A 16,973-nucleotide genomic window follows, 5' to 3' on the forward strand; every position below is an offset into this window, starting at 1 on the left:
AAAATGCAAATGCACTAGCATTTTCAAACATTTGGCCAATTCATTGACAGTTTTGCTATCCTGTTTTCAATTTAATCCTTTCAGTTTAAAATTTCCATACTAACCGCAGTGTTTAGATGGCATGTTTAACTTGGATACAACATCTTATTTTCGGTGATTTATGGCTTGTGTCATAAGGGTGCAGGGTTCAAGTCGCATTTGTACGCGTTTGATCGCATCATCTTTTTCATCTTGTGCATCCATTTCTGAACACAAAACCGTCGTGAGATATCCCCACCATATCAAGTCATCTCAGTGACGCAGACGATAGGAGCTGCTCATCAACTTCTCGCATTATCACGATAATCCATTTACAAAGATGGCGTGTGATGAGTTCATAAAAGGAATTTTTTTAAGATAAAATTCTTAACCCTACATTTTGCCTAAATCAAGATTTACAACTCAAATTGCACCAAGGGTGGTTCAAATTTTTTAGGTATTTGTTCTCTTACGATTGTAAGGATGATATACAAGTAGAAAACCCGAACTCTTAATTTTCTGGATGGCTAAGAAAGGAATTTTACGAATTAATAATTTTGGACATTTGAGCAATTTCACGTGTATTTTACGGTATGAAAATTTCTTAATTACATCTTTGCGGCATATAAAGCATTCGAAATATTGCAAATGTGTATTTTTACGTATCGCTTGCAAAACCACGGTAAAAATAAGGTACGCCAATAGGCGGGTGCGACAGACACTCTTTGCGCTCTGTGTAGCGCTCTTGATGTTCATCTTTAACACGACAGAACGTTTGTGTAAATCTAATGAAGCATTCAAGTGGTAATCATATTTACAGCCGGGTGCCAATCGGTGCATTTTTTTTTTATCTGCAATGCTGTTTTGAATTTTTCATGGTTCGATGTCCTATACATGTACTACAATCAAATCTGGAATTTGACAGACAAGGGGCACTTGTTTCAGCTTAATTATTCAAAATTTCTATTACAAAACAAAAAGAATCGTACCAAGCCCTAAATGCACATCAAACAAAATTTGTGTGCAAAAATGATAAAATTTGATACTGCAAGTTTAAGTCGGCTCGTTTATTTACACACATCTTTTATACACCACAAGTGTTTGATCTGTGTTCAATTGTGCATCATTGTTGAATATCTCGCAAACACGCCCACTGGATACAAATTACAGGTAACAATCATAAACGTGGAACTTACTAACAGCTAAAAAGCACAGTAAAGAAATATCTGGGGAACATGACACTTTGAAATAATTTTTTTTTCATTTCAATTTTCAAATGATTAAAAAAAATTCTGTTAAAAACTGATTCAACCATAAAAAGTGTCCTTACGGACGATTATTACAACGATATGGAATTATAAAGTTGTTTCTTTATTTTATAAAATAAACGGGAAATACTATAAAAAAAATTAAACAGTGTTTTATTTTTCTAGCATTCTATGAATACCTATAAACCTATAAACTATAAAGTAAATGAATTACAATCTATATAGAATTTTGGTTCACTCTCCTTAAAAAAAACCCACACAAAACAGTGATAACACATTCTTAAGAAACACACACTCGAATCATCTATACAATACAAAACTATGTACAAGGTTATTATTACTAGTCACCAGGTGGGTCACCATAGAAACAAGAAATATAGATACCTAATTACTGTATCCTGATATCCAAAAATATTCTTGAGGACTGAATTAAGTTTAATAATTACATGAATTACAAGCACACAAATTTAATTACTGGTAATAACTGGTTTTAACAATAATTTCAGAGAGAATTTGCCATTTTGTCTCTGGTTTCTATTTGCGAGTCTGGTGCATTTTATTTTCTCCAATTCACTGAGACAGAAGAGAGAGAAGCAATTTGCAGTACGTCAGCCAAAGTGCAAATTTGTGTAGAGGTAGTCAATTCCTTCTCTCCACTAACTCTGACAAAGTACAGGTGGTCGATTCGACTAGTCAGACATCGCAATCCATCAACTCAGCACCATAACCAAGGCAATTGTAATAAACAAGCCCCAGTACTCACTCCATCACACTGGAATTATCTGTGGCCTGAGAGAGCAATATCATGTCCGACATCCTGATAACCCCCTACAATATCTAATGCTTCTGATATAGTGCACAGAATCTGTGAGCTCTAGATCCGAGCGAGTCGAGGTGGATGGGAGTCCAAGCTCTCTGATCAAAATGTACAGAATCGAAACCAGAACAAAAATGGCTGTCCCCAGTAGTATCCATAGTAACTCGTCTCCATGGTAGTCCACCTGGCTCATGGTCAATCCAACTCGTCCGGTCTCACCGGTCTTTTTAGCGGAATCATGCTCTTTTTGTCTTTATCTCGGGAAAGGGCTTTTCTCATGTCTAAAGTATAAAAAAAGAAATATATGATTTTGGACTTAAAGTTGAATATATGAATGTAATTTTTGGCATTTTACATTAATTATGATAAAACAGTTTCAAGAACAATGGCGTATAAATAGTTTTACCATTTCTATCACATGAGTCACATTGACATCAAAACTGACTTGCTTGAATTTACTAAAAATAAGTTAATCAGGGGTGCACATGCATAAATGCTTTCTAAAACCTTCTGCCAAAAAGCTAGTGTCTTCCTTTAATCAATAGACGATAGATTTTATGGGAAGTGGTTTTGGAATTTCATTAAAAAAATTATTAAATGATGGTTATGATAAAACTTCTTCAGATGACAGAGATAGAAGAGCTGGAAATAAGCTAATCATACATAAATCCTAAAAAACCTCGTGACAAAAAAAGTCACTAAGTTGGTGATAAGTAGATTAAAGTTAGAGGATCTGTCTGAAATCTAGGGCTGTATCAAAACATAAAGTTCCCTTGTTTCTCCCACTGAGAATTGTGAACCTCCAAGCTCTACCAGAAAACCCACCACCAGGCCAGACATGTCATAAAACAATTGGCAGCATATACAGAACTGTCTCAACTCAGGTGAACTTTGGCTTCCTAGTACTTTTATGAGATAGTTAGCAAATCTGCAGAGCCCAGAAGCAGTGGATTATGGGATGGAAAAGCCTGTGTGTTCTTCCCATCTGTCATTAAATGCCTGCTGCATTGTCTTCTGTAAGGTATTCAGAAGCTTTAAATCTGAGTCAGATGATTTATCGTGAAATGAAAAATGCCATATGATTTATTTTTTAATCCTGATGTTGAGAGTATTTTCAGGTGTTTGAACCTTACATTTATTTTGATAGTGCACAGAAGGTATACTCATCTAAAAATCATATCTTGAAAATTTTGGGGTGAAAAAAATCCCAATCTAACTGCCAAATTTTGACTGATCTAGACAAATTACTTCTCAGAGGAAAGTATCATCTATTTTTCAAATGGATATTTTTGTCGAGTGTGCGTAAAAATTGATTTATTTCAAAATTCCAAGATAATCTTCAAACCAGGTGTGGTTAAATGAACAAATTATACAACCCGTGAAAATCAGCTCGAAATCACAAAATCTAAGTCCATCTTATCTACAGAGCTTATCCCATCCATTCATAAAAATTCAAAATCATCAATCGCCTCATGTAATCATTCTTGGTGCTAGAAAAAATTCTCAGTATACTTCAAACAAACCTGAAAACCCGATAAAATATTTGAACCCGAGTGCATTGTATTTACATGAACCTAAGCAGATGACCCTGACAAGGTAACTCAAGGGGTGTGCAAATTTATTCACAGCAAGCCAGTCTTAATTGTGAAATTCCTGAGGGCAAGAAGATGAACTGGTTTCCAAATTGTAAAAATATGGTTATTATATTTTTGTACCTAAAAATAAAATTTAATTAAAGGAATTTCAGAGTTTTTGGTTTTGTTCCTTTGATTCAGAAAAGGTCTGGAGTAAAACTAGAGGTACTGTGAGCAAGCTCACAATTGATACCCCCCGCTAAGAAAAATCATAACTCATGTATTTTTTCTATTATAGAAAATATTGAATGAATCTATTTAATCGTCCATTTTCTATAAATAACAACTGCTCTATTTTTTAAAACTGTTAATGCTTATATGAGTACACAAACCAATTTCTATTCTTTAAATTCCATTTTAGTTCAAGTTAACTGTTAATGCATGAGGACATTTGCATCCTTATGTTAACAAACATGACTCGAATCAAACGAAATTCCAATTTTGAATTATTGGTATACTGAGCCCGATTTTTTTTGTTTTTTTTTAACAATGACCTTGAACTTCCTCAATTGACCTTTGGTCAAGGTCATAACATACTCTCAGGTTATAAGCATTCTAGATGTGAATTAAGAACTTCCAATATTTGTCCATTAGAAAGATATGGACTGGACACGAGTTTAATACTTTTCTGCAAGTGACCTTGGCCTTGCCCAAATGACCTTGGGTCAAGGTCATGACAAACCCTTATCTTATAAGCAATCTTTGTGTGAACTGAGAACTTCCAATGTTTCTCCATAAGAAAGATATGGACCGGACAAGAATTTTGCACTTTTTTCTGCCATTGTCCAAATGACCTTGGGTCAAGGTCATGACACACCCTTAGGTCATAAGCAATCTTTGTGTGAAGTAAGAACTTCCAATGTTTCTCCATTAAAAAGATATGGACCGGACACGAATTTTGCAATTTTTTCTGTCAGTGACCTTGACCTTGCCCGAATGACCTTGGGTTAAGGTCATGACACACCCTTAGGTCATTAGCAATCTTTGTGTGAAGTTAAAACTTCCAATGTTTCTCCATAAGAAAGATATGGACCGGACACGAATTTTGCACTTTTTCTGTTGGTGACCTTGACCTTGCCCGAATGACCTTGGTTCAAGGTCATGACACACCCTTAGGTCATAAGCATTCTTTGTGTGAAGTATGAACTTCTAATGTTTCTCCATAAGAAAGATATGGACCGGACACGAATTTTGCACTTTTTCTGCCAGTGACCTTGACCTTGCCCGAATGACCTTGGTTCAAGGTCATGACACACTCTTAGGTCATAAGCAATCTTTGTGTGAAGTAAGAACTTCTAATGTTTCTCTATAAGAAAGATATGGAACGGACACGAATCGAACAGACAGACGGACAGACGGACAGACGGACGGACGGACGGACGGACGGACGGACAGACGGACGGACGGACGGACAAGGTGATTCCTATATACCCCCCCAAACTTCGTTTGCGGGGGGTATAATAATGTTCAATATGAACTTGTGTCCATACTGTGAAAAATATACACTTCATACAATAGTACTAGACAAACATTTTCAGTAAGAATTTCAAAATTTGATTTTGGAAAAGGTGTGGATAATTCATTGGTTCATTTATTTGTAGTGTCAAACTATCAAATGTTGGTTAGATAGGTATAAGTATAATGAATTAAATTGCAAAAACATGTTCTGATTTTACATTACAATCACTGTGTTAAATAATGCAAACTGAAATACAGCTGCAATCATTTATTGTTGCATCATAAAGATAATGTGAAATATACCACATGCAAAGGAAATGAAATTTGGCACTTTCAGAAACATTTTATTATTCAATTTATCTCGCATTTTAAATAATTCTGCTCTTTGAATTTTTAACCTTTGAAATTGACTAACTTCAATGGTAATGTAATAATTTCTTTTCAAAGGCAACCTTTGTTTAATATATGAGAGCTGATTAGCTTGTGAAATGTTAAGTAAACACTGAAAATGGTTATTTAATAAGATGTATTAGCAATCTTTTTGACAGAACTGCATCTTGCTTGATACTGCAAGAAATCTTATACTAAGAGAGATCTGTTCATCAATTTTAACAGTGCTAGAAAAATTGCCCTATTTATGACAATGAATCAGACTTTTATGCCAATTTTGTTTCTATATCTACCTGTAAAGTGATGTCTAAACTTGTTAAATTAATTAAGCAATACAAATGTACATTTCAAAAAAGCCTATGCTTTAATTAATCACAGAAGTCAATCAAATTCAATAAGCCTAAAGTGAATTGATGCACATTTCAGAAGTTTTCTTCTCAGAAGTTTTCTAACTTTTCAAACCATGCAAACAATTTTGATGCATAAGATAAAAAACATGAGGCTTATTGCATAACAACTTATGGTGGAAACCTATAAGTTCTTTTTCCATTCTCTTTACATATCGAAGAAGATAAATTTCAATTGGCATTTTTGACATCCATTAATTAAAAATTGTGTAAATGCACTGACTTCTGTAAAGTGTCAAGAAATGAACCAAATTTGGCTGTGTGGTCCATTTAGCGTTTGTGGTGGAAAGGCATGATCTGCTAAATCAAGTACATGCACTGTAACAGTATATACTCGCCTATTAGTAGTGTTCATCTATAAGTCAGTTGCCTTTTTTAGATTTATTTTGAAGACTTTGTAGCTGACCCGCTTGTAAGTCGGATAACTTTTTCAGGATAACCAGTCTACAGATTCTCAATCAAATTAACACATTTTATCACAATAGCTAAATTCTAGATAAAAATATTGTTGTTTACTAAGTGTGCAAGTACATGTTTAAACATATGACAATAACATAAAGAATTGTGCTCACTCATTCAATTATATGATAGTTGTTAAAAAACTCATTTTTACATACCGTATATATATCGTACATGCATATCATAGTACGTGAAACAAGGGGTTTGGGTCCAGACCCCCCCCACCCCCTGGAAAATTTAAACAACCTTAGGGTCATGACACACCCTTAGGTCATATGAAACCTTTTTGGCAAATATTTCCTGGTATCGAAAAAGGTTTGGACCTGAAAAATTGAAAATGCCATGTTGTAGAGGATGATCATGTTCCTTGGCCTTGATCAAATGACCTCAGTTCAAGGTCATGACACTCTCAGGTCATATGCCACCTTTTGTACCAAACAACAGCTTCTGATATATTTTCTTTTAAAAGTTATAGACAGGAAACAAAACTAATTTAAAAAGGTAGAAATCAGACAGAGAAAATTTACCCCTCCTTCCACTGAAAAGCTTTGTTATTTTTAACAATTAATGATCCTAGATTTTTTAAATTAATAAGAATGCCCCAAGATGAAAAAAAAAATATAACAAAAGAATTTGGTTAGAGGAACTGGGGTGGAATCAAGAGGAGTGTCTGCATGGACCCATACTCCCTCTAGATACAAGCATGTAAGGACTATGGCAATAACTATCTGAGCATTTATTTTCTTAAAAGCTGGTAAAAGGAAAATTCAGAGAATGTCAATCACTCTGAATTGTGTTTTCAAAGACTTCAATCAACCATAGTAAAATTCAAAACTGCTAACCATGGAGAGTAATGATGATCAGCAAAAGAGGTTAATTTTCTGGGTTTTTTTTTCTTTAATTGAGGTGAAAAAGAGCGTTAACAGATAATTTCTGAGCCCAAGCAGCCATCATCATCAATCTGTCCACAATGTCTACAATTAGTGCAACCATTGGTCTGTCTAATGACTTGATGGTGTGGGAGTTGGTGTCTGAACATTTCAGTGAGTTAGTTTCTCTGCCTTCTCCATTCTGTCTACCTCTTGTCAGAACACCTTTAACACTTCCATTGTTTATGTGACATTGATGAAAAAGGAATGAACAGGAAGCCGATTTGCTGCATCACACACTGCCACAAAATTCATACATGCAATTACATTTGACAAAGACGCTTGGGCATGTGCTATTCTTGTTCTCTATTCTGTAAGGAAAAAAATCTGTTGTCATTTTTATGCTTACAACACTGATGGCAACATGATGTTTTAATGACTTCAAATCTTTTACGACCCTTCTTCTCAAATGAAATTTCCTCTCGCTTCACGTGCAGAAATCTTTATCATATTTCAATACAAGGATGACAAAACCAATTAAAATTGAATTTTATATTTTCTTATGAATTTGATAAAGTACATAGGTTGTAATATGATCACTGCAAAATTTGGCATCTCTCATGATGTTGAAATATGTCTATATGTAATCCCAACTTGGAGTGGAAGTTGATATATCACATATCACTCATGTACATGCCACAATTACACAAACCCAGGACTACCAGTTTTGTTTATTTGTACGACATCAAAGCTCATCTCCACATAAGTCATAGGTGAGTTTATATATACATAACCCGACACTGCATTGATAAAATCAGACACCTTTCTAGTTAACCAAAGCCACTCTGTGGTCTGAACATCATTTATATAACATATCAACTGCACAGTATGCAGGAGACAAAGAAAAGATTAATGTAAACCCACAGAGTTTTCAGAAACAAAAAATAAACATGTGTCAAAACAGAGAGGTACATGTTCCATGTGATCAATAAGAAAACAAAATGGCCCCTCAGCTTTTTACATCTGAGAAGGATGGATAGATGGATGGATGGAAGGAGGTTTGAAGAGAAGTAACGAAGAATAGTTGGAGAGAGGAAAATATTTATGGTGCTTCCATCTGCTCCCTCTTGATACTCACACCTTTTCCACATTCTAACAGTACTTCTGAGCTTCATGAGAATCCTTTAATTTCTAGTGGTTTCAATTTAGCCTCTTATGACTCTTAACATACTGTGGATTCTTCACACTTCATACTCAACTGTCAAAAAATACAACTTTTCACATACCCCCCCCCCCCCCCCCCCCCATGTATTTTACTCAATATTTGATATTTTATTAAAAAAAAAATTGGAATATTTGTCCTGAGGGCATGCTATATATTTTTTTATTTCAAATTCTGTAATGGTTGTTCTACTCACATCCCCCCTTTCCAAAAAAAGCTATGCCAGAGAATTTCCAAACATCTTGGAATCGAAATTAAGGTAATGCAGATTGGTATAGTCAATTATTAAGCGCTCTAAATGATTCTGAAGTCAAGATAAAATAAACAAAAGAACACCAGAAGACAATCTTTTCTCACTGATTGGTAATTATATCTACCAGAACTATGAATTTATGCTACAAGATCAAGTGTTATTTAAGCTTCTCATCAACCAAGAGCTTTTGATTAAAAGCAACTGCGTATCTATATCTTACAAGTTGTTTTTTTTACCTGTTTAAACTCCAAATAAACAAGTTCGTCCATCCATTAGAGGGTGATAGTGTGTGTTTAACAGGTTCATTTAATGAAAAATAAACAAATTCACAGTAAAGTGTTTTTCAGCTGTTGAATTCAGCATTTTCTTCTTTTCAAATTGGCCCAGTTTTCAGACTTTGGTTAAAGTTGTATACTGTAAGAAGCTCAGGGCAAGATTTGATCTATTACACTTTGGTCGATTTCTAAATAAAAAAGCAGCTGAACTGACAATATGTTTGGTTTTTCTATAATTATCTTAAACGACTTGCAAACTCCAGGAAATTGTGTTTTGTGATATGTCTAACAACAACCATTACAACATAGAAATCGAGTGAAACCCTTGTCAAGGTGCAAATCTCTTCTCTTTCCTTAATAAACCTGATGAGCCAATGATATTCATTCCTACAAATTTATCTCTTGGAAAGCTTAACTTCTTAAAGGAACAGCTGACTATTTCAGCAATTTTTCCTGACAATAGTTCTGTGGAGAAAAAACCAAACCCTGCAGATTCCAGAACAATTGAATACCTGAAGAAATTTAAAAAATGCATCAACTTTGATCATTGCTCCCTACAATATTTGTTTTAATTGAAGAATAAATATTCTCTGCAATGGCAATTATTCTGACAATTTCACATTCCTATTATAATAACTATCGAAATAAACTTGTTTATCATTTGTTGCCAGTTTTAATCATCTGCAGTTCTTGATGCAAAGTAAAATATAAATAGCAATAGGTTTGAAACATTAGACATTTCCTAAATGTCATCAGAGGATTTGAGATTTCACTTTCAAAAATAATGATTGTGATTTAGGCTTTCAAATACAATAATGGTGATTTAGGAATCAGTTTCAATCATAATACACAAAAATATTAAAAAGTTTTTAATTTTCTGTTTACAGCTTCATTATAGCATAATGCTCATAGCTAATATTGGTCAAGTCGAATAATTTGATTTCCTGCACAGCAAGATCCTATTCTCTGAACGATGAGGCCTCGTCAATTCTGCAACACTCAACTTATGGTAACTTTGTCATGATATATCTACCATATGATATTTACTTCCACAAATATTTTCTCCTTTATCATTTAAAAAAACACCACATCTTATTCCTCATTCAATAAACAAACTGTTAAGTCTAGTAAAGTCTAGTACGGTAATTAAAGCAAATTTGCCTATTTGTCGATAAATACATGCACTTTTTTGTTTACAAATTTTCAAAACTACCTATACACAAATGGGATCAGAATAATTTTTACTGCATATTTTTTTAATGCTTATTTAAATACCATTAAAAATTGTTTACAATTATTGGAGGATGGGTTATAAGTATAGTTTTTTTAAGGTTTACCGTTACTACTTTTACAATTTTCTTGAGTGGTTGATAACCTTACAAATGTAACATGCAATTCACAAAATGATGACTGCAAAATATTTGAAGAACATGTGTTAAACTTCAAAACTTGACAATAAGATTTGATAATATATTATTCCAATTGTCCTCCAATATTCCAATATTCCTATTGTCAGGAAAAATTGCTGAAATAGTCAGCTGTTCCTTTAAGAAGTTAAGCTTTCCAAGAGATAACTCACTGTATACTACATGTAATCATAGAAATATTCAAAGAAAAATATATACCCTGGTAAATATAAATGATTAAATGCTATCTTTGCTAGTTCCTACCCATAGATGAGATAGAAGGACTGGGATCATAATGACTTTTGCAGAATTATACTGGATACATGCATAAAACAACAACAAAGGCATTTCATGTTCATGACTGCACTCTCAGTACTTTGATTCTCATCATAAAGTCACCAGCACTTTCTTTAGGTACAAAAAGTTTGGCTGTACATGTATGATTATCCCATTACAATCAGCTCTTTGCATGTGTAACATTATCTTTATCATTATCAAGGAAAAGAAAAAAACCTCTTGATGTTCTTTAAAGCCTAAAAAAACAAAGGCATCAGTGATGGCCATAGAAAATGGATTAAGGCATTCTCTGTAAGCATTATGTAACTTTTGATATTCTGCAGCAGTCATGGCAGGGCGTGGTTTAATTTCTGTCTGGCAGAAACTAAGGAGATCAAACCGAAAGAACATAACAACTTCAGGAATACTCTTCTTGATAATCTACAATGACGAATTTTTTATGTACATTGTTTAAAAAAAAATTTTGTCTGACAGTTATTCAGTCTGTACTTTGTGATCTTTTAAATCATGTCTCCACGATGAAGTTTATCTATCTTCCTTCAGTCTGACATCTTTTTCACAATGATTTTTTATTTCAAATATAATTAGAAAATATAAACATTTTACGAAAAAAAAATACTGGTATTTTATGTTAATGCATGCATAGTTCTTATTTTTCATTTGGTCTATTTCTGAAACGATTTGATGATTTGATGAAGCAATTTGATGATGCCCTATTCCCTGTGCTCGAAAAAAGACCAATTTACACACAAAAGAAAAAGTAATACTAGTAAGAAACAGAAGAAAGACTTCACTGCTTTTGATTAAGAAGCAGCAAGCAGGGTTAGGGAGTACTTTCCCCTTAATGATGGAGACAGGGTGTTGTAGATAAAATAACAGAGACAGCTGTCTACGACGATCAGATGGTACCTCTGACCTGCTACACAACCACATGTAACATTAAAACTGAAACTGTTACTACCTTTCTTGTTACTGATTAACAAAGCATTTAGTCGAGCACTATGTAAATACATGTACCAATAAAGTACTGATTCAAGTACTATGTAAATACATGTACCAATAAAGTACTGATTCAAGTACTATGTAAATACATGTACATGAACTAATGAAGTACTGATTTTATTTTCAGGCTTAGTAAAAATTCTGTAAATGATTAATATCTCTGTCCAAACTCATTGCTTATATTGTGAAGAAGTGATAATATAATCTTTGTGCATGTATTGGTAGATGTTTCAAGCCTGTTCAATACTTTCAGGATAAAATACATGTACCAAACTTCAGTACATCCTATAACACAGTTTCAGTACAGACTCGGTCTTATGACGTCAATGGCAGTCTACAGGAAGGAAAACTCAGCAGAAACAAATGATAACATATGCGAGTTAAAAGATTAATTAAAGAGTCTTTTACTCTGCTAAAATTCCACAAGAACAAAGAACTCCAGGGGAGAATGTTTTGTCCAATTAGGCAAATTGCCTTTCTGATTTTTATAATTACACCTAGTGATCAAGGTATAATGAAATTCAATTTTGTATTTTGTACCACTTTCTTACATTATAGTGATCTTTACATGTTTGATAGATTAAGAGCTATCCTAATTACGCTGATAGCAAACTTCCACTATAATATGAGAGCATCAAAAAATTCTCCTTTCATTTTGCAACTTCTCAAGCAAGTAATTCACTGCAAAGTCTAAACATGCATAAATTAAAATTCAAGCAGTTTTTCAAAAATTGAAATTGACAGTGATAAACTCGGTAACATATGCTCTGGAATGAAACTAAATTATCAAGACATTTAACTCCTAGCACATCAATAGTGTTTGACATTCCCTGATTTAGATATGGCAAATAACAAATGGCATTTTATTGCCAAGTTTTTTTTTATTGGTTTAGATATCATGCATTTTAGAGTTGCTCCCTTCAAACTATTTGATTTTTTACACTTTCTTATAATTGGAACAACAGGTATACATAACAACCAGACATTTTCTACTGAGAAGGCAGACCTTTTTCAGCCAGACTGAAAGAACACTGACTTCAACATTTTTCTAGAACAACAGCACTACACATTTTATAACTTTACAATACATATATTTTTATCTAATTAATTGCAATTTAGACAACAATGTATATGAATAACTTTCATTTCAACAATGATTTTCAAATAACTTTTGATAATTACCATTGCTAAAAAAAAAAAGGTAACCCCACTCAGCTAAAAATACTGTGTATTAGTCGGTTGTTAAATTTTACCTTCAACTAACTTCACCAATTAAATGTACAACAATCATAACTTCTCCTTCAAGTTTGAATCAAGGACACCACCACAGTTAATAAACAAAATGATCAGTGCTCATGAAATGACACAGAGGATTATCAGATGAAAAAGAAAGATAACTCCTATTTATCCATAAGAACAGAAGAGTGCAATGATTACTTCCCCTTACCATAAGCATCTTCATCCACATCTCCGGAGTAATATTCCAGCACAGTCCTATAGACCTCGTAGCCAAGTTTCCTGTACATATTCACAGCTACTTTGTTTGAAACTCTCACAAACAGATCCACAAAAAAGCATTTCTTCCTTAAAAGCAAAGTGAATAAGAAGGGTAATTTTATTGAATTTGCTTTCACATGCATTATTAAGTCATAACGTCAAAAAATTGATCTCCAAATCTGCACATTCACATCTGGTTATTGGTAATCTAATCAAATTGACCTAAAGATCATCACATGTAGATAAGAATATTAATGGATTCAAATAGTGAAATACATGTACATCTATGATAGTTTATAATGATGTGGAATCATTCAGATAAGTGGAAGCTACTTTTCATGGATATTCAATTTATAAAGATTTGTTGGCATGACATTTTGTGGAATTTCTTCAGAATCTATGTATGATGAATAAAGACTGTTTTAACAATTTATATAGGATGTTAATTTGTAGTTGAATATTACCCTAAAATTGAGTCCTTAGAAATTCTTATGATTCCACATATCTAACATATCTAATGAGGTTACAGTTAAATAAATGAAACGATAAATGATAATTATGATATTTGATTTGTCAGAAGGAAGGATGATAATTTTGGTTCCCACAATTCACTCTTCCAGTTATAAAACATATATACCCGGTATATGTATCTTTGTATTAGAAGAAAAGTAGTATGAAATTAAAAAGTCTGTTATAAGAAAACATACTGTTCTGAAATTTGTTCAAGGTTATTCATCAGTTTCCCTGCTAATCCCAGACGCCGGAACTCTGGAGCCACTGTCAGTGCAGTTACGTGACCATGCCATTTTTCTCCACCTCCTTCTGCTTTTCCCATGACTGAAATGTCAGCAAAAAAAGATTTCTTGCTTTATAGAGAACAGACTTCAATGTGTTGTGAAAACAATGCATGACTACAATTAATGTTAACGATACCATTGAGAATCAGTACACAGCTTTGGTTTACTTACTGTATCCCATGATCCTCCCTCCAGCGGACTCGCATGTCTGGAAGTATTCAGGCCACCGTGCCAAATACTGCATGTAAAATGGGAGGCCATACTACCATAGTTAAGAAGTTTTATGAGGTTCAATCATATATTTAAACATGTTTCATTTAAAATAAATTTACTAAATACTTCATTTTGGCTAATGATATTGACAAAGATTATTACCTTCTCGCATCTTTGATATACCTTTGAATCAACCACATGCTTTAACATCACAATTTATATTTAGGAATATTTGATAAAATCTGATGAAATACATGTTCATGTATTACTAAACAGTTCTATCATTACAATGATTGTGTCCTAAGGAGCTGTCAGAGGTCACAGTAACATTACGTTTACCATACTCTGTCCCAACTTTCTGCCTCCACAACTTTTCGCTTAATATTTTGATAGTCATAATTATACTTTTGTACCCAAACTACGTTCATCCACTATTAAAATAAAAAAGTCCAGATTTTCTGTTTTAAAACACACCCTCTACCGCTTCAGGTCTCAATACACAACCAAAAAATAGAAAGTTTATGGGGATTTTGCATAGCACCAAACATGAAAAGTACCCAGATGATAACTTTGAAAAACTGAGTGAGGTGTCCTGAGTTCATTCGAATGGACAAAAGATGTAAACATTTTACATTAAAAATTTCTGTAAGGAATTTGTTTTTGATCGTGTTAATTTCTCCATGCAAAAGTGTCAATAAAGAAATCTTGGATTTCTCCTCTTATATCAATTTCAATTGTATTTATTTAACAAATATGTGTAATTTTGATAAAATTTGTCAAAAGGTGATGGAAACAGTAGATAGATTATAATGTATTACATACACCAAGTAAATTACATGCTGTTTACTAGGTATCAGGAGAAAACGTACCCAGGAGAAAACGTACCCAGGAGAAAACGTACCCACTCTCTAGGATACGTTTTCTCCAGGAGAAAACGTACCCGGGTATGTTTTCTCCAAGAGAAAACGTACCCTATAAAAATCATAATTATACTACTTAATAGTTTTTAATACTTTTAATACTATTTTGCATCATAAATATACAGAAATGTAAGAATTTTATAGATGTATGAATTTAATACTTTAAAATTTTAAAGGGGTTGGACATATTGAATACTTTTCAAATGCTACTTTAATGCATATTTCAATGCATAGATGTATAGAAATATATTCATTTTAAGAATATTATCTTTATAATAATTGTAGCTACTTTTATTTTAGTACGAATGACCTGTCTAGAGTGTTATCAGTCTACTTCTTCTAATCATCCATTTGTCGGTAGGCTTACCGATTTGAGTTTCTCTATGCGAGATCCCCTGATTTTAATTATAGTGATAATCAATTAAATACCTGAGCAGTTATTATTATGTAATATTATGTATTGTCTCCCCGTGCAGGAGGTAGAAATATTCACTCTCCACCCATTATACATGTCAGAAGCCTTGGAAGCAAATTGACTGTTCGATGTTACATTTCGTAGTAGTTTCCATATATATATATATGAATCAAGCAAATATTTAAAAGACTTGGACTTGGTTTTATTAAGCATCTTTGTTTATAGATAATTTTCAAAAAAATGTTTAAAAACAACGGGATATCGACCTCTTGAGATACTCATCATTTAGTTCTCCAAATGAGATTGCAATAAAAACTAATTATTTAACGGTTTCGTTTATGGTGGATTAATTGTCGACTAATTAAACTGCCCAGTCCATGTTCGTGTATGTGTATGTTACAAATTATTGTCTTAATAATTCAAGTACGTGACTATGTATTTAAAAACAACAGCAACAAATGATACAAATGTTCATTGTATATTTTATTTTGTTTCATTTAAGAATATCTATGAAAACCATTATTTATTATTTTCATAGGGTACGTTTTCTCTTGGAGAACGTACCCTATAAATTGGGTACATTTTCTCCTGGGTACGTTTTCTCCAGCATTCGTTTACTAAATTGATCAATGTACACTGTGGTGGACAACTGACCAAACCTTGTGATATCAATACATGTATTACATTTCATATTGACGACACAACCTCTATTAATAATTATTATAAATTTGGCTGCGTGATTTCTAGTTATAAATTATCTATTGATTCAATACATTTTTTATGACATTAACATTTTTCAGAAACCGCTTAAAGGATACCGTTTCTGTCAGAGGATCTAAATTCCTGGAAGTGAAAGAAAATGAATATCATTTTTGTGAATTAATGTGATCGAGTTGAAATTAGTATTTATTGAGAGATAATAATGCAATCAAAGGGTAAATTTTCGAAGCTTTCAGTCCATATTGCTGAAATATTCTCGAAATTGACACAAAATAATAACAATCAATCAATCAAGGGAATGCATGTGCTGTACATTTGCAGATTTGTGTTGTTTTCATTGACGATTTAACAATTCAACACAACAGCAATTGTGTTCTGCAGTGAAGGAGATATAGATACAGTCTGGTCACCAACTTCAGATACATACACATTGTTAAATCTGAACAAATCTTCGCAAACAAAAGGACGGATCGTGGTCATGTTTTCTTCAGAAATCTTCCCCACCACCTCTGATTAAGTTTGGTATGCCGTTCCCGATCTTAATACTTAAGTTAACTCAAATATTAATTTGATTACTATTCTGTTTATTTTTAGGAGAAGAGATCTCAATAAATAATTAAAAAAATAGATTTGGCT

The 16,973-nt window shown here is 33.0% G+C and overlaps 1 protein-coding gene across 1 annotated transcript; it reads right to left on the reverse strand.

Annotated features, from left to right (window-relative positions):
* Positions 1 to 1,064: 1,064 nt before the first annotated feature.
* On the reverse strand, positions 1,065 to 16,896 carry LOC105320105 (N-alpha-acetyltransferase 20). Its single transcript, XM_011417902.4, has 6 exons — positions 16,765 to 16,896; positions 16,436 to 16,460; positions 14,241 to 14,331; positions 13,980 to 14,109; positions 13,223 to 13,359; positions 1,065 to 2,384 (listed from the first exon to the last, which is right to left on the reverse strand). Exons 1-6 carry the CDS (start codon positions 16,815 to 16,817, stop codon positions 2,299 to 2,301), a joined length of 522 nt encoding a protein of 173 aa, XP_011416204.1. The 5' UTR covers positions 16,818 to 16,896; the 3' UTR covers positions 1,065 to 2,298.
* Between the last annotated feature and the right edge of the window lie 77 nt (positions 16,897 to 16,973).

The sequence above is a fragment of the Magallana gigas genome, chromosome 6, assembly GCF_963853765.1.
Source record: "Magallana gigas chromosome 6, xbMagGiga1.1, whole genome shotgun sequence".
In the NCBI taxonomy this organism is placed as follows: Eukaryota; Metazoa; Mollusca; class Bivalvia; order Ostreida; family Ostreidae; genus Magallana; species Magallana gigas.